Source organism: Diabrotica virgifera, chromosome 2 (genome assembly GCF_917563875.1).
Source record: "Diabrotica virgifera virgifera chromosome 2, PGI_DIABVI_V3a".
Taxonomy (NCBI): Eukaryota; Metazoa; Arthropoda; class Insecta; order Coleoptera; family Chrysomelidae; genus Diabrotica; species Diabrotica virgifera.
This window is the reverse complement of record NC_065444.1, coordinates 179,638,140-179,663,637: the sequence shown is the minus strand read 5'-3', so window position 1 is coordinate 179,663,637 and position 25,498 is coordinate 179,638,140. Positions and strand designations below refer to the sequence as shown.

The 25,498-nt window shown below is 32.3% G+C and overlaps 1 protein-coding gene across 40 annotated transcripts in view; it reads left to right on the top strand.

The window, feature by feature from the left end:
• The first annotated feature begins 335 nt into the window (after window positions 1–335).
• Window positions 336–25,498, top strand: part of LOC114333727 (alaserpin) — a 305,048-nt gene continuing 279,885 nt past the window's right edge. For all 40 annotated transcript variants that reach the window (XM_028283678.2, XM_028283677.2, XM_028283695.2 and 37 more), the window contains exons 1-2: window positions 336–632; window positions 22,531–23,322. In XM_028283678.2, coding sequence (XP_028139479.1) covers window positions 519–632; window positions 22,531–23,322 — 906 coding nt within the window. In that variant the 5' untranslated portion in view covers window positions 336–518. The remainder of the gene's footprint in view (window positions 633–22,530; window positions 23,323–25,498) is intronic.

Below are 25,498 nucleotides of genomic sequence, written 5' to 3'. Positions count from 1 at the left end.
CTTATATGATTTGGATACTTTTTTGAAAATATCTTTTGTGTTCACCTAAACTATGATATAAAATTTATTCCAACCTGTACGGAAGTACATTTTGATTTTTTTTTATTTTATTAGGCTAATAATGATCCGGCTTACTTTAAAAAGTCTTAGGCGATTTGAGTGATTTGTTTCCTAGCATAAAAGGCTAAGTGCACAAAATTTTAAAATGTGAAAAAAGAAGAGAAGAATAAATGAATAAACACAATCTTTGAGTAAGCAAATTTGACAGTCTTTGAAATTTTGTAAGTGAAGTGAATATCAACAAATACACGGCAACGTTGTTTTTAATTATCATTTAATTTTTGTTTGAAACTAATTTTGAATGTGGAAAAAGAACCTACCTATTCCACTGATAACGAAAAGTTGATATAAAAAGGTTTTAAACGAGGTTGACAAGAAACCGGTCGGTCGAATGAACTTTTAACGCCAGCGATTTTCAAACCGTTCTGTAGTTATCCTTTGACCGTCAAATTGGAAAGATGCGTTGCAGTGTATTAGTCGTTTTAATAATTGCATCCATTTTTGGATGTAATGCTGACAACTTGAACAGCGTTGTTCAAGGCAATGATGAATTTACAGCGAACACTTACAAGGTAAAATAAATTTTATTATTAAAAATATAATACTTATATTTTTTATTGATTTACTTTTTTGACGTTCTTTGACATTAAAAAGTTGCTAAAAACGACATTTTTTTAAAACTGAGTTGGTATTTTTACATATTACAAAAATATACTTAAAACGATACTTTTTAAGCCAAGATTTTAGATTTACTTCTTCTTCTTCTTTCTCGAAACTCCTTATGCCACTCAGGGGCGTCGGAGGTTTTATTCATCTTCTATCCATCTCTTCCATTTCTTGCGGTCATTTGCTAACTCTTTCATTTGTTGATGTGTTTTTCCTTTTTTCTGTCCAATATCTGTTATACCTGTTAATGTGTCCATACCATTTTAATTTTCTTTTTTGTATCTTGGTTATTATCGATTCTTGTTTCAGTCTTTGTCTAATATCTTCATTTCTTATTATGTCCAATTTCGTTTTTCCTGCTATTTTTCTTAGCTGCTTCATCTCCGCTGCGTTTATTGTACTGTCTATTTTTGCATTGTTTACCCATGTCTCACTTGCATATTATTAAAGTTGGTACAGAGATTGCGTTGTATACCTTCAGTTTTATTTCTTTATCTATTTCTTCCTTTCCAAATATTGTTTTATGTAGTGCAAAGTAAGCAAATAAGATCTACTATGCACTACATTTTAGATTTACATGTACTTTTTTTACGTCTTTTTTCCTCTTTTTTTTTTAACTTTTACCAGTTCTTCCTTACCGGCGAATTTTATTAGACCTATAGACAGTCTTATACCTCTTGGGTAAAATTGCCTGATATAGAGTGTTTTTTTGTTTTGAAGTTACATTTCTGGGATTTGTGTTTTTTAATTGAAGCGTTTATTTGAAAAACAACACTTGTCCAAAAATTAAAATTTTGGCAAATCAAGAAAAACTTATGTAGATACCTATCTGTTGTTTTTTCTAAAATTATCCAAATGTTCTGTGTAGTTTACTCCAGACATCTGAGATTTTTACAGAACTGAATGTGTCAGATTAGGCCAGGGTAATAAAACAAAAATATACCCTGTTCGTGACACTTCAGCAGTCAGGGTACTGAGGCGTTTTTTCGACAGGTAATACCTATAGGAACAAATTATAACTATTTCCTGCGTAGGATCTGGCGTACATTTTTATTTATAGACAATTAACTGTCAAAGAATTGCATTTTCCCCTTTTTTTAAATCAACGGAAAACAGTGAAACTTACGATTTTTTTAGTACAAATATCTTCGAGATTATGGAAAAAGCTTTAAAATGACGTCTTACAAAGTTTGATATACTCATTTATTGTTAATATAATTGCGAAAAAATCGAAATTGCAAAAAAAATTATATTCGCCATAACTGTTGTAAAAATTAGTGCACAGCTTTGAAATTTTTATCAAATATGGGTTCTTTGGTGCTTAATATGTGATAAAAATTTCAAAGTGATTCATTCAATTGTTTAAATTTTATTTAAATTGTTTTTCCCAGAGAGCATTATTTTGCAATAACATAAGTCAGAAGAAAATGACGTCAGAACCATTTCACTGGTGTCAAATGAAAGAGCATGAGTTATATTTTCAACTTGGTTTAAAAAAGTGAATAAAAAATGCATTTATTAGTAATAAATAAATATGCAAAAGTATCGTCAATTTTTCTTTATAAACTTTTTGAATAACTTTTTCCAAAAAATAACTTTTTTACCCTGTTTTAAGTGCACAACTATTTAAGTGCGCAACATTTTAAAAATTAATTACTCAGTCATTTGGCAACCGATTTTAAAAAAATTTATATCGCTGGATAGGTAAATGACCGTTCTCTCATGACACAAAAAAATATACTGGGTGTTTTAATAAAAAAAGTCAACAACGTTTTTTTTCAAAAATCCGCCATTTTTTATTTAAAAGCGATATAAAAATGGTCATTTACCTAAAAACTTGAAAAAACGGACATTTATCTATCCAGCGATATAAAAATTTTTAATATCGGTTGTCAAATGATTGAGCAATTAATTTTTAAAATAAGAGATGCAATGTGGAAATCACATAACTTGCTTAGTTGTGTTATTTAGGTATGTGATATCCACGTTGCACCTCTCATTTTAAAAATTAATTACTCAGTGATTTGACAACCGATTTTGAAAAACTTTATATCGCTAGATAGGTGAATGACCTTTCTTTCAATTTACAAAAGAATATACTGGGTGTTCCATTAAAAAAATTCAACAAAGTTCTTTTCAAAAATCTGCCATTTTTTATTTCGTATTTGAAAGCGATATAAAAAATTTCATCCATTCACACAAAACTTTTACTAAAATAAAACATTTCAGTGAAAACCGCATATTTCTATCTTGAGCCGTTTAGAAGTTATAGGCAGTTAAAATGGGGGAAAATATAAGTGGACACCCGGTATAACAAAATAAAAAGTTTATAAGGAAAGATTTACGATAATTTGCATAATTATTTATTACTAATAAATGCATTTTTTATTCACTTTTTTTAACCAAGTTGAAAATATAGCGCATGCTCTTTCATTTGACACCTGTGGAATGGTTCTAACGTCATTTTCTTCTGACTTATATTATTGCAAAAAAATGCTCTCTGGGATAAACAATTTGAATAAAATTTAAACAATTGAATGAATCGCTTTGAAATTTTTATCACATATTAAGCACCAAAGAACCTTTATTTGACAAAAATTTCAAAGCTGTACACTAATCTTTACAACAATTATTGCGAAAATAATGTTTTTTGCAATTCCGACATTTTTTCGCAATTATATTAACAATAAATGAGCATATCAAACTTTGTTAAACGTCATTTTAAAGCTTTTTCCATAATCTCGAAGATATTTGTACTAAAAAAACCATAAGTTGCCCTGTTTTCCAATTATTTGAAAAAAAAGTGAAACATGCCATTTTTTGACACTTAATTCTTTATAAATAAAAACGGCCGCCATATCCTACGCAGGAACTAGTTACAATTTGCTTTTATAGGTATTACCTGTCGAAAAAACGCTTCAGTACCCTGGCTGCTCGAGTGTCATGGAAAAAACCTTATTACCCTGGACTAGATGGATAAAGAAACTAAATACTATTCTATGAGAAGAATACATGTGTTGTTTTTCAAATAAATTCTTCAATTATTTTCTACTTTACTTTAATTTAATTCAATATACCTCGTTCTTTGGATGCCGTCTTCTTAGCGAAGGTTGGCGATGATCTTTGCGAAGTCTTCTCTATTTTGGGCTTTTCTTATTAGACTTGTGAAAGTCTAATCCTGTCCATTCTTTGATGTTGCGCCGCCAGGTCATTTTTTGTCTACCAGGGCCGCGCCTTCTTTCTATTTTCCCTTATATAATAAGTTAAAAGAAGTTATAGCTGTCGTGTTTAAATATGTATGTGTCCAAGATAAGATGTATTACGTTTCTTGACAATTTCTCTGAGTTCACGTTCTCTACTCATACGCCTTAAAACTTCTTCATTTCTAACGCGGTCTCTCTTAATATACACTGACAATATACCTACTTAACACTTAACATTCTGGCTAAATATCTATTTTTTTATTTGACTCTATTTTCTTTAGCATTTTTTATGAGCTGACGGATAGTCCAAACTGTAGATTAATTATCACGCAGAAGAAGAGTTCGAGATCAGGTACCGACGAGAACTTCTATTTATGAGTGCGCAGTTTTCATCCTCCATAGCACGCTATTCTCCCAGTCACCTTCTTTGAAGTCTCCATCTATTATAAAATTTTCTATGCACGTTTTCCGTCTTGTAGTAGGTCTTCCTCTTTATGCTTCGGGTACTTGTGCTTTGGCGTTCTTTGCATATGGCCGTAGCATTACAGGGCTCTGTTTACCAACCATTTTGCCATTGAACATTCTACTTGCTATTTACCAGAATTTACCAAGCTGTTTCATATTTCCTCTCTTATTATTCTTATGACCTTTTTGGCCTTACTTCCTCTCCATATTGGATAATATCTATTTATCATTTTGCTCTAAACGATCCTTTTTTTGATTTCTTTATTAGATTGTTGTTCTATAAGACTCTGTGGAGTGCTTTTGTGGCTTGTTTTCTCGACGTACCATCGAAGTACCATCTCGACTTATTATTGAGCCTAAATATTTAAAAGTATTTATTTATTTATTAAGCGCAACATGCCTTGTAGGTCTAGGGCTAAAATGTTTACATTTCTGATTACATAAATAATATAATAAATAACTTAATATAACTTACATAACTTATAAAACTTATAAATTTTATTTAATTACACTTCAGTCTTTTTATACACTCCTTCACCACCTCCCTCCATCTCCTTCTGTCCAATGCTAGTTCTTTCCATCTCTCAATGCTACTTTTCTTGAAGTCTTTATACACACTGTCCTTCCATCTTTTTCTTGGCCTGCCTTTTAGCCTCTTTTGTATTGGTCTTCGTGAGGGCACCATTTTTGGCATTCGTTTACTTCCTATTCTCTCGATGTGCCCCAAGTATCGTTTTCTCTGTGTTTTGATCGTCGTCATGATCGTTGACTCTTGATATAGTTCTTCCAGTTCTTTATTGGCTCTTCTTTTCCACTGACCTTCTATTTTCACACCTCCATATATTGCTCTTTGCATTTTTCTCTCCCATCTTTCTAAAAGGTCTGTTTCTGACTTTTTGAGCACCCATGCTTCGCATGCGTATGTTACTGTAGGTCTGATAACCGTCTTATAAATTCTTATTTTTGTTTTTCTTGATACGTATATTTCCTTTAGCTATTCTTGCTATATATCCTTTATAGCTAGCTTTAGCTATATTTCCTTTAGCTATTCTTGCCTTTATCTCCCCTTCTTCATAACCATTTTCATCTATTTTGCTCCCAGGTAAATAATTTCTTTGGCTCTTTTGAACGAGTATGTTTTTTCTCCATCTATTTGTACTATGATGTTATTCTCTTTTTCTTTTTGGATCTCTCCCATTATCATATACTTTGTCTTTTCTTCATTTATTTTAAGTCCGAATTTTTTGGCTTCTGTTATTATGTTTTTCATTAACTTTTGCAGTTATTTTTTACTTGTTGCTAATAGCGTCAGATCAGATAAATTTGAAATGTCAGTAAAGTATATGAGCATTAGATTATTTAACGTTTTACCAAAAAAATGTGGAACAATGAATAAATATTTCTTTAAGAAATCCATTAAAACCTTATTGCTTACCAAATGTTATTATACTGTGGAAGAGTTTGTTTCGGACAGAAATATTACTTAAATTCTATCTACCTTAAAATGTTTATAAAATTTATAAATGTATTAATTTTATTGTTTGTTTGTTTGTAAAAGTAATGACATGTCCTATACATTGTATGTCTTAAAGGATGAATAAAAAAAGATCATCTGCAAATGCTAAGCATTGGTGGCCGTTTTTAAATATCGTTCCTTGCATGTTTATTCTGCTTTTCCTGATTATTCCTTCCAATGTTAGATTGAACGTCGTTGTTGATAGTGGGCCTCCTTGTCGTAATCCTTCCTTGGTTTCAAACTTTTTCGATGTATACCCTTTCCAAGCTATTTCGTTTGTTGTGTTTTCCATCGTCATCTTTACCATCCTGACAATTTTACTTGGTATCCCCAATTCTTTCATCAGTTCGTACATCTGCTGTCTATTGCGTCGTAAGCCTGCTTAAAGTCTATAAACAAAGTTTACTGTTTTATTTTCGTAACAGGTAGTCTGTATTTCTTTTAAGGCAAATATTTGGTCAGTCGTTGATCTGTTGTTTCTAAAACCTGCCTGGTATTCTCCCAGTATTTTTTCCGAATATTGACTTAGCCTTTTTCCTACACTTTGTGCCAAGATTTTGTAAACTATTTCTAATAGTGCGATGCCTCTCTAGTTTTCGAATAGCATTCTATCACCTTTTTTATGTATAGGGCATATCCTTGCTATGGTCCACTCTTCTGGCATTTTTTCTACTTCCCAAATTCTTTTTGTCAGGTCATATATCTCTTTCTGTTGTCTTTTCCCTCCTGATTTTATCATTTCGGCCGATATTTCTGTTATTCCTGGGCTTTTGTTATTTTTCAAGCTCTTTATTTCGTTCTTTATTTCTTGTTCTGTGGGTATTTCTATTGCTATCTGATGATCTTCAATTTCATGGTTAGTTTCCTTTTGTACTTCGCTCTTATTTAGCAGTTCTGTGAAATAGTTTTGCCAGTTTCCCATTATTTTTTCCGGCTCATTTAGCAACATCCCTTTATCATCTCTCACATATGGGTTGTTTTTTTGATATCCTCTTTCCATTTTTTTTGCTTCCTGGTAGAATGATCTTATTTTTTTTTTGAAATTTTTTCCCCATAGAAAATTTCCTATTTTCCCAGTCAGCTTCCTTGAGATCTCCATCTATTATAAAATTTTCTATATACGTTTTCCGTCTTGTAGTAAGTCTTCCTCTTTATGCTTCCGGCACTTGTGCTCTGGAGTTCTTTGCACATGCCCGTAGCATTACAGGGCTCTGTTTACCAACCATTTTGCCATTAAGCATTCTACTTGCTATTTACCAGAATTTACCATGATGTTTCATATTTCCTCCCTTCTTATTCTTATGATCTTTTTGGCCATACTTTCGCTCCATATTGGATAATATCTATTTATCACTCTGCTCTAAACGATCCTTTTTTTGATTTCTGTATTAGATTGTTGTTCTATATCACTCTGTGGAGTGCTTTGTGGCTTGTTTTCCCCGTGCTATTGTTATTTCCATATTATTTCATGTAAGTACCATCTCGACTTATTATTGAGCCTAAATATTTAAAAGTATTACAATTCACTAAAGGTGTCTTCTTCTAAAAACTTTAACTTCAAATCTGCAACCTTGGATCTAATAAATGAGTATTCGGCTTTTATATCTAACTTGAGTCCTCATTGCCATGATTCTTCCTTCCATTTTCTCATCCCTCGTCTTGTGCCAGAATGACGTGGTATGACGTGGTATGATAATATAATTCTCTTGTACTGTAGACCACTCATCAGTGGTAAAATCTGTAAAACCGTGTAATTTTGAGAATCAACACCGATTTTAATGAAAATTCGGATTTAAGCTCGGTTTACCTTCTTCTTTAAAATCTACTCTATGTCGAACCGGGCTTTTTATTTTTTTAGGGGTGAAAAACACCCTTTACTGCAAAAAAAATGAAAAAAAAGCACCGGTGAAAACCTCTTTTTCTTCTTTAAGTGCCGTTTCTTAATTGGAGGTTGAATATCATTGCCATTCTCATTACTCTATCCACCGCTGCTCTAAAGAGATCTATCAAATTGTATTTAAGGAGGGGGTATGGTTTGAAATATTTAATTTTTTTTATTATTTCAAATAAAAGTGCATACTTTCAAGAATATTCTCTCAAAAGCCATTTTACGTATAAGAAAATTATCCAACTGCGTTTGGATGGCACGGAATGTTCATAGGATCCGAAAAAAAAAACAAATTTATACTTTAAACTAGTGGTTCACTGTGGATGAATCATCCAACCGGTTCATCCAAAATAGGAACACTTTCTACTTTGTTCACTGTTCACTTTGGATGTGCATCTTGGATGAAACGTAAAGGAAGAGTATGTTTATACCTTTCATTGCGAATTAATCATTCGAAGTGTACATCTAAACTGAATAGTCTAAACTCGCCTTTTGAGTTCGCCAATTTCATCTTCCTTAATAATCTTTTCTCCCAGTCAACTTCTCTGAGATCTCTATCTATAATACAATTTTTTTTTCAGTGCCAATAACATTATTCTTTTCCGACATTATTTTTACATGCAGGTATCACTGCAGGGGTCTGTTTTCTATACCATATTTTCAAAGGATAATCTACATAATATATGTTAAAGAGTGTAGGTAGGTAGACCTCATCCCTCTTTGGGACCTTGAGGAATCTAGATACACTCGGGTGCAAAATTAACTGGACACCTTAAAAATGTGTCATTTTGATGCCTCGAATTTCCTAAACCAGTTGTGCGATTTAAGTTTTAATATATTATAGCCATATTTCTTAAAAATATCGCTGTAATAATATTGTTTAAACAGTTAAATTTTCATTGTATAGCGGGTGTACCAATGAAACTGTGTTTTTTTTTCAAACTTCGTATCACCCTGTGGAATATTCTAGCATTTATAGAATCCTCAAATTAAAACCCAACTATAGCGTCATGCTTTCTCAACATGCTGTTTTTTGATTAATTCGCTTATGTTGGAGCATAAAAGAGGTAGGTAAATTAACAATTAGCCATGTTTTACATCAATACAGGGTCTTTTTTAAGTAAGTATGGTAAACTTCACGGGGTAGTTCTACATGAAAATGACATGCTTCGTTTCTGAGATAGCGGGTGTTGAAATTTTTCTTCCAAACTGACGATTTATTTATTGCTTTAAAACCGGTTGAGATATGCAAATGAAATTTGTTGGGTTTTAAGACGTAATTATTGTACATTTTTTGACACAAGTAAGAATTTAATATTCACCATTGGCGCACATACTTTTTAATATGACAAGTAATAACATGGCTAGGTGTTAACCTTTAGCTACCCGCGCATCAAGTTATAACATAACTACACGCGTGGCGTACTTTATACGCCACAAGAAAATACACTTAAAAACAGCGGATTTGTTTAATTTTTTTTGAAAAAATACACTTAGTTGTTTGTTATAAATAGGGAGCGGATTTTATGCTAAATGCATATTGCATGCATATTTCGCATATTTGAGAACTTTACTAAATTTTGCATATTTTTAAAGAAACATGCATATTTTGTGCCTATTAAAAAACATTTAAGTCCAAAAAAAATTTTAAATGTTTTAATTTGACACAAAATATTTCCCCGCACAGGCTGTCGTATCTATTAATTGGAGAACTACCTGAAGAGGACGGCTCATTCACTGCCTTTCATGTTTTCTTAGAAAATACCCGATCTTTACACAAAGTACTTATAGTGCTTATAATAACCCGTTATAAAATGATTGTAGGATGTTAAAGTGATGAAGGATGGTTTACCCGGAAATCCTAATTTTATTTACTTTTATTATATTAAGTAGGTACCTATAATTCCATTGAGTCTCTTAAATCCTCTATTGTTAAGAGAATTTACACCTTTAACCATAGTTTTACGATTTTCTAACGGAAATTAACAAGTTATTTTAAATACGCCCTAAATACTTCTACTGATGTTGAAAGGAGTTTTTCAAGTTATAAAAATATTTTATCTAATCAAAGAGATTCCTCGTAAAGAATTTGGAAAAACACATTGTAGTGAATTATAATCGAATATAATAATATATTTATAGTGATATTGTTGTTTTATTTTAAATAGGTAACTATTGGTAGCAGTTTTTGTAAAAAGTGTGAATACATTGCATATATTATATAAAAAAATGATTTTATTTGAAAGATAATAAATAAGATTGCCGCCCCCCTATAAAAAACCCCTTAGAATAGAATAGAACAGAAAATTTGTGGTTTCCCGAAATGCGTATTTTTTGAATTTTTGTGCATATCTTGCGCATATTTCGTAATTTTTTACCGCATATATATGCGCATATTTCATCAAAATTGATCGCATATAAATCCGCTCCCTAGTTATAAACCTTATTCGGCATCAGCGAATACTTAGAGTTTCTTCTCAGTAAGCCAATTGGGACTTATAACTGGAATCTGATTCCATGGTAAATAAAATTACTGATAAAATTTTTTTTGAAATCTGATTTTTTACACGAGAAAAAGTATTGTTTATAAACAAAAATATATTTTGTGCCATAATGACTAAATAACAATTGAAATATGTACTTATATTACTACTTATATTACTATAATCGTGGCGTATATTGTCCACCACCGGAAACAACAAATAATAAACTGTAAATTACGATTTTCCCGGAACACCGATTATAACGAAACTAAAACCAATTGTAATGCACCTTACAGTGATAGGAGAGATAAACAAGGTCAAAAATTAAATTTTTAAATATATTTGCAGTAGAATTCCTATATCTGGCGTACAAAATACGCCAGCGCGTGTAGTTAAAGGATAAAGTACCTAACTTTTTTATGGTCTAATGTAAATATAAGCGAATGAATCAAAAAACAAAATGTTGAGAAAACATGAGGCTATAGGTAGTTGGATTTTAATTTCAGTATCTTAAATGCTAGAATATTCCCCAGGGTGATGCCAACTTTGAGAAAAAACACATTTTGATTGGTATACCCGGTATTCAATTAAAATTTAACTGTTTAGCAACACTACTATTACAGCGATATTGTTAAAGAATAAGGATATAATATAATAAAAAAATCACTTAAATCAGGCAACAGGTTTAGGAAATTCGAGGCATCAAAAATGAACCATTTTTAAAAATGTCCGGTTAATTTTGCACCCAGTGTATTTTTAAAATACCGAAAGGGCCCAAGTCAACACAGTCGTGAAATAAAATGAGTATCTTGAGTAATATTAGGGGTAATACCTCTCAGTAATACGCGACTGAGGTGGAGCTAGCACTTTTGTCTTGTTAGCGGACCCAGCATTTGCGCTCTATACGCTTAACACCATTAGTATTTTATAGCCCCCAGAGACCATCAAGTAGTTGTAACGCCCCCCTTCCCCTCCCCTTAGGGTCATCCTGGTTACACCTCTGGGTCCCAGCATTTGATAAGGCACTAATGTGCATATTATTGGACTTGTATAGCAGTCAAAATTTGAAGGTCTACCTAAACCACGACTTAAAAATAAATAGTTTCAATACTCAGTAGCAAAATTTCAATGTCAGTAACCACTCAGCAACTTTAAAGATGGTTCTTAGACCATAATATGCAAATTAGTGCCTTCCCAAATGACGGCACCTCTATCGTCCTCGTAAACGGTAGGGTCAAGAAATAGCAGACTGATCTGCATGAACTCTTTTTTTTTTGTGTGAATTTGATGGCCTTGGCCGAGCCAATTAGCCAGACATTTTGTTATTTTAAAAACAAACAAATTTGATTTTTCAATCAGAGGAATTTTTTCTGTATTTCTAACTCTAAATACATTACAAACTAACATTATTATCTACAATTATTGAATGAATATGAACTCTTAGCTATACTCGAAATGTAAAGAAAGAATATAATTTTTTATAATTTTCTCAGTCTTTCTAAGTTTTTAAAAGCCAATGGAAAAGAAATAGTAAAAATAGAAAAATCCAATTTATTCTTGAATTTCCTTGTCTATGTACGATTTTGGAGTCAATGTATTATTTTGAACTATTAATAATTAAATTTGGGTGTCCTTTAAATATTTATAAATTTACCGTTGTTTTTTTTTGTCCAAGCTGTTCAAACTAGCCAGAGGAATTTTGTTTATAATGTTGGTATTAAACCAGTTTAATTCTTGTTTTATTAGAAACCAGTATTTTTATTTAGTATTTTTACCTGATTTGGTTTCAATGATAATATGTGATATTTGGTTAAAAATTATAAAATGCTTCTTATATTTTGGCTTCCACCGGAATCTACAGAAACCCAATACCAAGTGATGCTAATAGAAATACTTATTAGTACGACAGAAAGTATTGCATTATTACAAATATTGTCAAATTAACATAATATTTCGATAAAAATATTATTAAGAGTTAAAAAAATATTTTCAATTTTTTTATGTCCGAAAATTTCTTATTATATCTTATTTGTAAATGGAAGCACACATTCTTAGATTAGTTTACCTTCCAATCATCTCTTCAAGACTTTCGACACTTTTTTCATGTGATTCACTATTCTGCTCTACTGTGATTCTAGTACTGTGATGCACTATTCACTATTCTGCTGATGTATTTTTTTTGTCTCAATAGATACCTGTGACTATGATCGGATTAATCTATTTTTCCTAGGTCTTTCATTTCTCTTTTTTCATATTTTTCGGACTTCCCTACCTGCTTCTTATTATCGCTTGGTCTATTTTATTATTCTGTCTACACCGTTTTACTTAATTTCTGGAATTTTTAATAGCATTAATTCCTGTGTTGTTCATCCTAATATTCTCATTTCCCATATATGTTTCATTTTTATTTTTTCTGCTATTTTGCTCAACTGCTTCATTTCAACCTCGTTTAGGGTGTTGCCTTTTATTTTCAACTCACTTATGTATAATAAATGATTAGAGTAAGTATAATAAGTGAGTAAGTATAATATTTATTTATCTATTTAAATACATTTTTTTTAAGTGTAATAGATTCTCTTTCTTGATTTCCCATGCTATGCAAATATTTCGTCTTGCTTTTGTTAAGCGATAGTTCTTACTCTTCGCTTACCGCGGTCAAATTATTAAGCAGTATAATAAATTAATAAATGTATTAGGTCGTCATTATTTGATTCGACTGAATAGGCCAGAAAATGAAACATTTTGGCTCGCAATTTTTTCGTCCAGCATGGATTTACTTGAAATTTTCACAGAAGATAGGGAATAGTCCAAGAATCATTTTCTATATCATGCCGCTGTACGCTAAAACCTTGGAGGTGGTTGCCACCCCATGTTTGGGGTGTGAATTTTTCATTACATGTTAACCATGGAAATTGATGGAAAAAGTAATTCAAGAAAAAAAATTTTCCTTACGTTTTTTTCGTAAATCTAATATTTTTTTAAGTTATTGGCGGTTGAAATTAATCGAAAAATTCGACTATTTTAGAGGGTTTTTGAGAATAACGCAAAAATAAATGCATTTAACACAACTGTACATATCAAAATTGTGTCTTTTAGAAACACCAACAAAATCCTTTTTTATAATTTTTCTATGACCAACACAAACCGAGATACGGCAGGTTAAAAATTAACTTTTTTCGTCTAATGCATAATTTGAAATATTCGTGACCAAATTACGGGAAAACTTTGCATTTTTCGAGGAAAGCTTACACAATATTTTCTCAAGTATACAATTAGACCTTTCAAAAAAAAAATAAGTTTCATACATCATAAAAATTGACCGACATATGATCAAAATAAGGTCGGTACCTACTTTTTTCTACGAAAAAATCAATGAAAACAACCCCCTAACTACCCTACTGATTAAAATTGATCTTCACCCTTTGGTAATTCTGTTTATATATGTATTATCAATACATCCAAGAAGGTTAACCTATCTAAAGGGCATAATTTTAGAAAAATTGGAGTTTGAAAATAAATTGATTTTTTGCAATTTCATACGTTTCACCATTTCCTTCAAAATATTCCCGAAAATACTGGAGAGACGAAAAAAATTACACAGTATTAAATTGAAGCTTTTTTAATAACTAAAATTTCCCTGTCATAAATTTTCTTTACAGTGAATATTTAGCGAAGTATAGCTGTTTAAAACCTCTATTTACGAGCAAACACACCCCTATTCGAGCCCTATAGAATTCACCCCGTTTAAAAACTAAGGGACCTTACGGAATTTAATTTTCACAGTCTTACAGCGTTTCAAAAACTACGGGAAAACTTTGCATTTTTCGACGAAAAAATACAGTCTTTTCTCAAGTATACAATTAGACCTTTCAAAAAAAAATTCATAGATCATAAAATTGATCCATTTATGATCAAAATAAGGTCGGTACCTACTTTTTTCTACGAAAAAAATCAAAGTCATTTAAAAAAAAACTTTTTATCGCCAAAAATGAAGGAGCTATGTTTATAAAATGAATTTTTTTTTTCGAATAATTCAAATAGCCCGCTAGGGAGTGTAACAATAGTGCATTTTCAATGTATTTAATACCACAGAACCGTTTTTTGGCAGTAATACGTTTTAACCTTCGGATGAATAAAGGGGGTAAATTTTGGCCCGAATGTAACTTTTTATTTAATAAATTCCGAAATATTTTCAATTTTAAACTGATTATTTTTTTATTTATCTTTAATATCATTCTTTATATACCCTCATATTTTGTAATAAAAAAGGTCCCTATATTTTACGAAAACATTTTTTTTTAATTTGGGGTCAAAGACGAACTCATTTAGCCTTCCATGTTCCAATTTTATATTAAGTGGATACAGTCTAATATATGGAATTGTTTGTAAGAAACATTCCAATATTGAAAAAAAGTTGTTTGTTAAACATGTGGCGACGTAAATTAGTGTAAATTTTAAAATTTCTTTAGATCTATGTTCAGAATGATGATTCCTGTTTTCGTTCAGTTGTGATTAAAATATGTTTTACTAATGTTTATTTAACATTTATTGATACAATACTAATATTAAAATTACGAATGCATTATTTTATTTCTTAAAACAGCTTAATATTTTTGTCAATTGTCATTTTTGACTTGGGATCATTTTTTATCCCCGTTGGTCATCCGTGTAACAAAAAAAAAGTTGGTCATCGGAAGGTTAATATGTTTCTCCACTTTCTCCATTCAAATCGAAATAAATGTTTTTGTACGCAGTTCTACTTTTTTTTGTATAGGTCTATCAAATTTCTAAGAAAAATTGCACTGTTTAAAGGGTGGTTTTCAATGGTTAAAATATTATATTATGATATCCTTAAGCATAAAACGATCATCATTTAACCAATCAAAACAAAATTTTACCCATATTAAGGTTTACAATGCTTTTATATAATTTTTGGCAATAAGGGGTAGTTTACACCCCTAACAATAATCAACGCCCTTGAGCATGATATAGAATATGAAGAACAGGGTGAGATGATCCTAATCTCAAATTTTTATGCAAATCGATGCAAGCCAAAATCATTTTTTAGAATAAATAAATTTTTTATATATAGCTCCAGCAAGGGTGGTTTTAAGGGTTGAAATATTATGATATTATATCCTAAAGCATAAAAGAATCATTATCTAACTAATTAAAATCAAATGTTGAGCATATTAAAGTTTAAAATATTATATTATAATTTTTTACAATTAGTGGTAGTTTTCACCCTTAAAAAACAAAAGCGTATAACAGCTAAATATAGAAAATGAACTAGAGGATGAAATGAGCCTAATCGCAAATTTTTGTACAAATCGATACTGGACGAAAAAATTGCGAGGTTTTGAATTTTTTCCAGCTTCATTCCCTGAGCTAGAAAGGACTATCATTAGCGTATCTTAGGTTATTTATGATTATGACGTTAGTTCTACTGCCTATGTTTTGTTCATCCATTGTCTTACTTAATATGTCAGGTATACAGGGATTCGCACTCTAATAATCGGCAAAGTAAAGCAAAAGATGGAAAACATAATACATTCTGAAATTAAAAGAGATGAAACTAGTAGAGGCGGAAATTATATTGCTATAAACGTATAAATTAAGTGACAGGAGTATTTTATAAAATTCTCCTGTCACAGTGACAGTTGTCATACCCAACCGATACGTCTAAAGGTGGGAAACTATGTAATGTAAAATTAACTACGTCTATATCGATAATTTCCATCTCTACTAATTTTATATCTTTTTACTTCACAACGTATTATGTCTTAAACATTTTGCGTTATTTTGTCGGTCATTAGTGCGTTAATCACTGTATATTATTAATGATGGTATAAGTATATTATTAGTTTTCGAACACCTCCTAGCATTTCTATTTATTCTGATGTTGTCTTCTATTCTCACTACTGCTTTTTGGCCATAGTTATATAACAGGGGTGGCCAAGCTCCTTGATAGCCCGAGCCATTTTTCAAAAATTGAATTTTTTCGCGAGCCGCAATTAAACAATTATCTAAAAAGTGTATAAAAGGTATTAAATTTTTCTCTTACCGTTTGGATTTCACGAATTTTAAAGTGAAATAAAATGGTTCACATCGTTGTTTCAAATATTCAAATAATTCTACAAGCAGTCTTTACTAATTCAGGATACTTCGATTCTTCATCATCCTTCCAACTTTTTCTGGGACGGCCTATTGATCTTCTATCGCCTCTCAAAAAACACCGTCTTTAACACTATGTCTTCCTCTGATCTACCACATGACCTGCTCATCTTATCTTAGCTTTTGTATGTCTGACGATGTTTTCAGTATCACTCTCCTGTCAATTCATCTATTTGAGGACCAAATATCATTCTGAGGACTTTGCTTTCAAATACCAGCAGCTTATTTATTTCCCAGTAGCTTATTTATTTAATTTGCGACAACATAGCCGATCTTTAACAACTTGTCACTATAATCTGAGAATACAGTAAGAGAATGGGATTAGAGATTAATACCAAAAAGACCAAATTCATGATCATCTCCAGAAACATGAATGCACTTTAAAACTCCACCATAACACTGATTACCAAGTCCATTGAAAAAGTGAGCAAATTTAAATACCTGGGAATGTGGCTTTTTGATGATGGCATCGGACAGGGAAATAAAATGTCGCATTGAGTAAGCTCGACAAACTTTCGTAAAATTCAGGAAGGTACTGACGTGTTCAGAGTTCGATCTTCAACTGAGACTAAGGTTTACTAAGTGCTACGTATGGTCGGTGCTGCTTTATGGCGTAGAGGACTGGACACTCAAAACGAGGGATATAAACAGATTAGAAGCTTTCGAAATGTGGCTTTATCGCCATATCCTAAACGGATATGGACATGGACAACGAAAGTCACAAATGTAGATTTCCTTAAAAAAATCAACCAAGAACGCCAACTTTTCGAAACCATCAAGAAAAGGAAAACTGTGTATCAAGGTCGCACCATGCGAAATGAAAAATACCAGTTCCTCAATTTATAATCGAGGGTAAAATTTAAGGCAAGAGGGGAATGGGACGCAAAAAAGGTCCTGGCTCCGAAACATGAGGCAATGCACAGGGATTAACGACAATCAATCTCTGATACATTTTGCAAGAAACAGAGGGTTAATGAAAAATGCGGTCGCTAACATCCATCACTGGATTTGCATCTAAAGAAGATTTATTTCCCACTGATGTAAAGTCCAAGTTTCACTTCCATATTTAACAATTGGGCGAATAATTGGCTGTATAGTCTGAATTTAGATCGTTTTTTAGCAGCATAGATTTTAGTAATGATGATAGGGAGCATAATACTCTATTCCACGCAGCTATCCTTGCTAAGACCTCTTTTATAATGTGACTGTTATCTGTGATTACCGTTCCTAGATATTTAAACTCTTTTACTACTTCGAAGTTGTGGTCATTAATAGTTATGTTCTGCCTAACTCTTGATCTTAGGTTTTTGGTTACTAGCATTTATTTGTGTTATCTTCATTAATTCGAAGGCCCAGACTACCTGTTTCTTCCTCGAGTTGTGAAAATACCTCTCTCACGCTCACGTCTCTTGTAAAATGGTCGACTGCACCTATATCAGCAAAGGCCAACAATAGTTTTCATCCTCGATTTGCAAATCCTCCTGTCAGCTCAGATGATATTTTACTTATTAGATATTCTATGGCCAAACTGAATAGCAACAGTGATAAGGGGTCTCATTGACCAAGTCCTGATGTTACGCTTAGTCTTTTATATTTGTTGCCACATTTTGAAAAAAAAATTAAAAGTAATTCAGGGACATTTATTGAGAGCCACAAATATGTAATCCTTCAAAGAGCCACATGTTGCTCGCGAGACACAGTTTTAACCACCCCTGGTATATAAGTTTGCAATTAGTCTTATATGTCCGAGGTCTAATCTTCTTTGTTCTAATGCTTCAATCATTTGGTCATGTCTAACGCTATCCAAAGCCTTATTATAGTCTACAAAACATACATAGGTGCAGTTCTTGATTCATATCTACGCATCTTTGTCACAGGACGTTGAATGCGAATAGTATCTCCTTTGTTCCTATGCCTTTGCGCAATCCAAATTTGAATCGTTTATGTCTATATCTAGTTTCCTGCATTACCATCATCAATCAGCCCTGATTTGTCAATTGTTGAACATAGGCCTCCTCCAGATATTTCCATCTTCTTCTGTTCTGCGCCTCTGGTATCTAATTGGTCACAATGCTGTTGCGGGTCTTCCCTCGCGTCTTTTTGACCACGTTTTTCTGACCACGTCTTTCTGAGGGTCTTTCCTACCACGTTGGGGGTCTTCCTCACCTTCGCTTCTCTGCTCGAGGTCTCCACTCAAGCAATTTATTTTTCCGTCTGTCATATTTCATTCTTGCAACATGTCCCGCCCGTCATCATTTTGTTTTTGCATAATTTATCTTTAAACCGACTCTCTGTGTTACTTGCTGTAGTTGTGGCATAACTCTAGCTTCTTCTGTTGTCTGTTGTCGTCTGTTGTGAGACAAATGTCGTCGGCATATTGGAAGTGATTTAGTACCTTTCCATCGATGAAAAAACCCTTTGATTCCCACTCTAGTCGTTTAAAGGTGTACTGCTTGACTGTTATAAATAGTTTTGGCGACAAGGTACCTCAATGTCGCACTGTTCTGCCAATTTTTATCTTCTCAATCATGCAATGAAGGTTAACAGTTGTTGTCGCCTTTTCGTATATATTTCGAATAATATTCGCATGTCTGTGGTCTAGCATTCATATCTGTGGTTCTGCATTCTGATAGTACTTTTAATATAGTGACTGTTTCCACTGTATCAAATGCTTTGTGGAAGTCAACAAAGATAAGAGCAAGTGGTCTATTATATTCGATAGACTTTTCGACTAGTGTTCAGGCATTGCAAATGGTCGTTTTTTTCGTGACCCAATCGAAATCCTGCATGTTATTCCGACTGATAGAAATCGATAGAAACTGATAGAAATCGTTTCCTGCATATTATATTACAAATCACTTTTAGCAGGATTTTCAGTGCGTGACTCATAAAACTTATTGTACGATAGTTAGAGCAAATCTTGGCATTATTCTTTTTTGGAAGATTTACAAACGTTGATAGTTGCCATTCATTTGGTATTATTTCAGTTTTATAATATATATGATGTCGATTAACTCTGCCAAAACATAAATCTTGTCCTTCTCTATTAGTTTGAGAATTTCTGCTAGCATTTGATCTGGACCTGCAGCTTTTTGGTTCTATAGCGTGTTTAGTGCATATATCACTTCATATTTTATTATGTCTGGTCCCAATTCACCTTTAAAATTTTCAAGGTTAGTTTGGCTTCTCTCATCTTCGAAGAGTTGTGTAGTGTATTTCTTCCATAGTAGTCTGGGCTGATTATCGGAGAATAGGCCATTTTTTGGAAAAGTTATTTACCAGCAATTTTATTGCTGGAATCGAATCTTATGATGGTATATATTAATAATATAGGTATGCAAAGTCCGCAGATAGTGTGCTACTTTTTTTATAAACAAAATGGCGCCCGAAAATCGTGTTTTTTTCAATTTTTGCTCTATAACTCCAAAGATTTTAGTTTTACAACAAAAACACCCAAATAAAAATTCACCGCAATTAAATTCTGCATAGAGACGTGTTTTTCCCGATTCACTTTGACGAAAACTTTGCCCGGAAAAAGCGGGTTTTTCCAACAAAATTTTTAATTCTCAACTAAAATTTCAGATAAGTAATTGTTAATCAATAATTAAATAACTAGGTAATGTAAAAGCCCTTTTTGTACAAATTATAATTCCAGAAGCCGATGGAAATTGAATGAACCGTTTAGTAACAATTGAATTGTTAATTAAAAATTTCCGGTCACTATAATAACGACAATAATTATGGTGCATAAGAATAACTATGATTTTTTGATAAAAAGACACTATATATATCTAATGTACTTTACAGAATTGAAATTGGACTATTTAAGCGGCCTCAGGAATATTTTAAAATTATAAAGAATTTTTTGGCTTATAAACAAATAGAATATCTCGGTAAATATTAAACTAAATTAAATTGTAAAAACGGTATTCGAAAAACAGCGGCAGGACGCTTCTTCTAAAAGAAAAAACGTTTAATTATGAATAGTAGTTCCTGAGATACAACCGGTCAAAGTTGACCAAAATTTACGACAAAGATATAAACAATAGGACGATAATTTTCAAACCATCACCTTTTTATTTTTGTCCTCTTTCTCCACACCAATTTTCATATCCTTAAAATACTCATAACATACATTATTATAATAAAAACTATCGATAATACGTGTGAAAATTGCCAAAAATAGCAAAATTTCAATCAAAAATTAGGTTGGAGAAAATGTAACACTCAAAGTTCAAAATCGGTATACGTTAAAAAATGCATTTTCTCGGCTTCCCATGGAGCAATTTCCTTCATTCTTTTTTTGTTCCCAAGTAACTCGAGTAGAGCCATCGAACTAACGCGTTATTAAATGTCAAACTTGCTTTTGTTTTGTTATAATAAATTAATTTATTTATTATAACACAAAATTTTAATTTGTTTAAATAAAAATTGTTTAAATAATTATACAGCTTTCAAATGAGAATATTTATGTTTTTAACTTTAAAAGTTACACTTGTAGTAAGTTTATCTAAAAAAAGCTTACAACTGGAAAAAAATGTAGTTTTCTGTTCTTATAAATAAATTAATCTATTATAACAAAACAAAAGCAAGTTTGACATTTAATAATGCTTTAGTTCGATGGCTCTACTCGAGTTATTAGGGAACAAAAAAAGAATGAAGGAAATTGCTCCATGAAGAGCCGAGAAAATGCATTTTTTTAACGTATACCGATTTTGAACTTTGAGGGTTACATTTTCTCCAACCTAATTTTTGATTGGAATTTTGCTATTTGTGGCAATTTTCAAACGTATTATCGATAGTTTTTATTGTAATAATATATGTTATAAGTATATTAAAGATATGAAAATTGGTGTGGAGAAGGAGGATAAAAATAAAAAGGTGACGGTTTAAAAATTATGATCCTATTGTTTATATATTTGCCGTAAATTCCGGTCAGCTTTGACCGGTTGTATCTCAGGAACCACTCGTAATAATTAAACGTGTTTTCTTTTAAAAGAAGCATCCTGCCGCTGATTTTCGAATGCCGTTTTCATAATTTAATTTAGTTTAATATTTCCCGAGATATTCTATTTGTTTATAAGCTAAAAAATTGTTTATAATTTTAAATTATTCCTGAGGCCACTTAAATATTCCAATTTTAATTCTGTAAAGTACATTAGATAGGTATAGCGTATTTTTATGAAAAAATCATAGTTATTCTTATGCACCATAATTATTGTCGTCATTATAGCGACCGTAAATTTTTAATCAACAATTCAATTGTTGCTAAACGGTTCATTTAATTTCCATCGGCTTCTGGAATTATAATCTATACAAAAAGGGCTTTTACACTACCAAGCTATTTAATTATTGATTTACAATTACTTATCTAAAATTTTAGTTGAAAATTAAAGATTTTGTTGGAAAAACCCGCTTTTTCCGGGGAAAGTTTTCGTGGAAATGAATCGGAAAAAACACGTCTCTATGCAGAATTTAATTGTGGTGAATTTTTATTTGAGTGTTTTTGGTGTAAAATTAAAATCTTTGGAGTTATAGAGCAAAAATTGAGAAAAACACGATTTTCGGGCGCCATTTTGTTTATAAAAAAAGTAGCACACTATCTGCGGACTTTGCATACCTATATTATTAATACAGACAATAATAAGATTCGATTCCAGCAATAAAATTGCTGGTAAATAACTTTTCCTTGTATTTTGCTAATTAGCCCAGAGTATAGGTCTAGCTTCAGATATATTTATGTGACTATTTTTCCATTGCTATCGTATAATACATCAAAATTTTTTACTACTAATGCCAAGGAGATCTTTGACATTCTTGTGGACGTTAAAGCTGTCGTGCTTTGCTTAGAACTCTTTAATTTCCTCACAATTTTTGTAGTACATATTCTGTTTTCGCACTTCTGATTTTTTTTGCAGATTACGCATTGGATATCTTTATATTTTGTTTATTTTTTCCATTATGAATTTTATATCACTTACTTTTTATACTCATATTATTTATTTATCTACATTTATTTTACTATATTTATTTTTATTTATCTACATTTTATAACCATATTTTCTTCTGTTACAGGAACTCGTGAAAACAGTAGGCAAGGAAAACATTATTCTTAGTGGACTGTCTGCAGAAATCGTCTTATCTTTGCTTGCAAATGGGGCCAAAGGAGAAACGCAAAAACAGCTGTTGATAGGTTTGGGCTTACCCAATAACATAACAGATGTAAATAAGGCATTCACTGAAATAACATCTCGCCTAAAGGTCAACACACCCGATTTAAAATTGTTATCAGCAAACAAAATTTATCCAGCGAAAGGTTTTCCAATTGAAAAAGCATTCCAAGATGTTGCTGTGAATGATTATAATTCAGGCGTACAAAATCTAGACTATAACAAACCTGCAGAAGCCGCTGGCACTATCAATGGCTGGGTTGAAGACCAAACTAACCACAAAATCCAAAATCTCATTGATCCCCAAATGTTGGATGCTAGCACAGTATTGGTATTAGTTAATGCTTTATACTACACTGGAAAATGGGATCATCCATTCGAAAAATACAACTCTGCTGATAGATTGTTCCACAGCTCACCTACTGAATCCAAGAAAATCCCCACCATGTACACTGAAGCATTCGCCAAATACGCTTACAATGACAAACTTAAAGCTAAATTTTTGGAGCTCGGATTTCAAGGCGCAAATGTTACTATGACCTTTGTATTACCGGACGAAATCAATGGATTAGCAGCTGCTGAACAGAACTTGAAAGAATACTTGGCTCCACAACCATTGGAATCTGCTAGAGTTGCCATCACCCTACCCAAATTCAAAATCAACACAAAAATTGACTTTAAACCGATCTTGAAGAAGGTAAGTTTTTTACTTCATAAAGTTTTTACAGAAACAAAAACATTTTAATGTGCACGTTTTATCTACAATATTTTTCTTTGTTTGCCTTGCTTGTTTTCAAGCGTTAACTATCGTCGTATTAACAAGGTGATGAACTTTTTCTCGAACTGCAGCTATATGGAACAATTATTCGATTGATCGACCTGTCAATTGTCTAATGTTACGCAGCCAAGACAGCTGTTTTCTTCCAACTTAACGTTTTTCTTTCATTTTGCCCTGAATGATCAACCGGAGTAAGTGATATTTAGCTACTCTCAATAGAGAGATATTGCAAATTTGATACAGCCTACGATGCGCTATTTACACCTCGCTATTTTGACAGAATTAAAGGTAGACTTCCGCACCAAGCGACCGAGACAGGAGACCGCGACAGGCGACAGATAGGTCGCGATTAGACGATAGTTGGTCGCTGGTCTCGGTCGCGGGCTGCAGAACTACCCTGATATAATTGCATTGAGAGCAGTCGTGGGGAGACCTCGCCTATCTGTCGCCTGTCGTGGTCTCCTGTCTCGGTCGCTTGGTGCGGAAGTCTACCTTTACATTTCTCAAACGTGTCATAAATACTGATATTGCTCAATATTTTGGTGGTGGTATTTTTACGGCTCGATTAAGATTAGTTGTATGTCTAATTTTATACAATTTTGGATCAATATTTAGTTAGAAGCTCTCATTTTGGCCAATGCTAATGATGTAGACATCTAGTTTATCATCTTGCATAACATTCTGGAAGATCAACATACACCTATTACGTGCTACAAATAAAGAATTTAATTTAAATGGAAGGAAGGTTTGAATTCTCTTCCAAATATCGAGCATGACAAACAAATGATCCTTGAGTGTTCTTAAAACAAAAAAAAAATTCCTGTTGTACACTTCATGTTTTCCTGAACTAATGTCCAATTTTCTGAATAAGGCAATTGATTTTGACTTAAAACTTATTTTAATAAACACAAATCGTCATCAGATGTAAATATGATTCGTTTGCTACTGTCTGAGGTACCCATTTTAGAAAATTATTACAAATAAACTTGGTTTAAATGAAAGAAAAACAACAAACATAACCTGAAAAGAAAATCGCGCAACGAATACCGCACAGCGTAACGGCTCCCCTAATAACGGCAGGTACTATTTCCAATTAATAACGCAGTGTACATAAGCCAAATATCATATCTGCGCATGCTCTACTGTCAAAATAACGCGTGTTGTAATACAGCAAGAGCAAAAGTGACTATGCAATATCTCTCTATTATATTATGATCGAAGTACTGAACCGTACTTCTTTTTGTGATATTGATCAATGCTCGCTCTTTGTGCATTAACTCCAGTACACGTTCGTTGGATATGTGTGCTGTCCACGAGATTCGGAGCATGCGACGGTAACAGTACAACTCGAACGCTTTTAATTTGTTAAGATTCTTATTTTTTTGTCCAGGTTTCACATCCATAAAACAAAACAGCCCGACGTAGCACTTCATTACTCTTAGCCGCGTGGTCAATAACAGACTTTTACAGCACAATACAGAACGCCAGCTAATAAAGTTTTTTCCTCCTTACCTCCAACCCTACAGTCAGTCCAGCTCCCCAAATATCTAAAGTATTCCACCATTTCCAGGATTTTGTTATGTAATTTTAGTACTGAGTCATAGGCGGCACACATAGTGGAAGCGGTTTCCGCTTACGGGCAAACCGCGCGAATCTGAGCGGTTGTCGCGTGCGGGAATGGTAACACAGTGAAGACGGGTAAAAGCGAGAGAAATTGATCAAATTTTTCAGTTGCGTCTATAATTTATAGCAAAATTTCGTCTTATGATGACGATATGATTGCTTTTGATTCTGTTTTGACTAAACTGAAAAAGTTGGTTCCTATATGTTCTTTTAATCGCGAAAAAGTAATTTATGGAAAATATCATCATCTATTTCAAAACTTAAAATAAGATAAAGAAAGAAAGTGAAATATCGTTCTCCCTCATGTCCCAAATACGGGATCTTTCAAAAACGGCAGCAATTAATGCCTCCTTATTCATTGTACAAACATTAAAACATTAAAACCGCGCGGAAAAAACTAAATTCTCATTCGAGCAAAAGAGGTCAGGCGGGTTAAAGCGGTTGGCCCGCGCGAACCTGTTTTGACTATGTT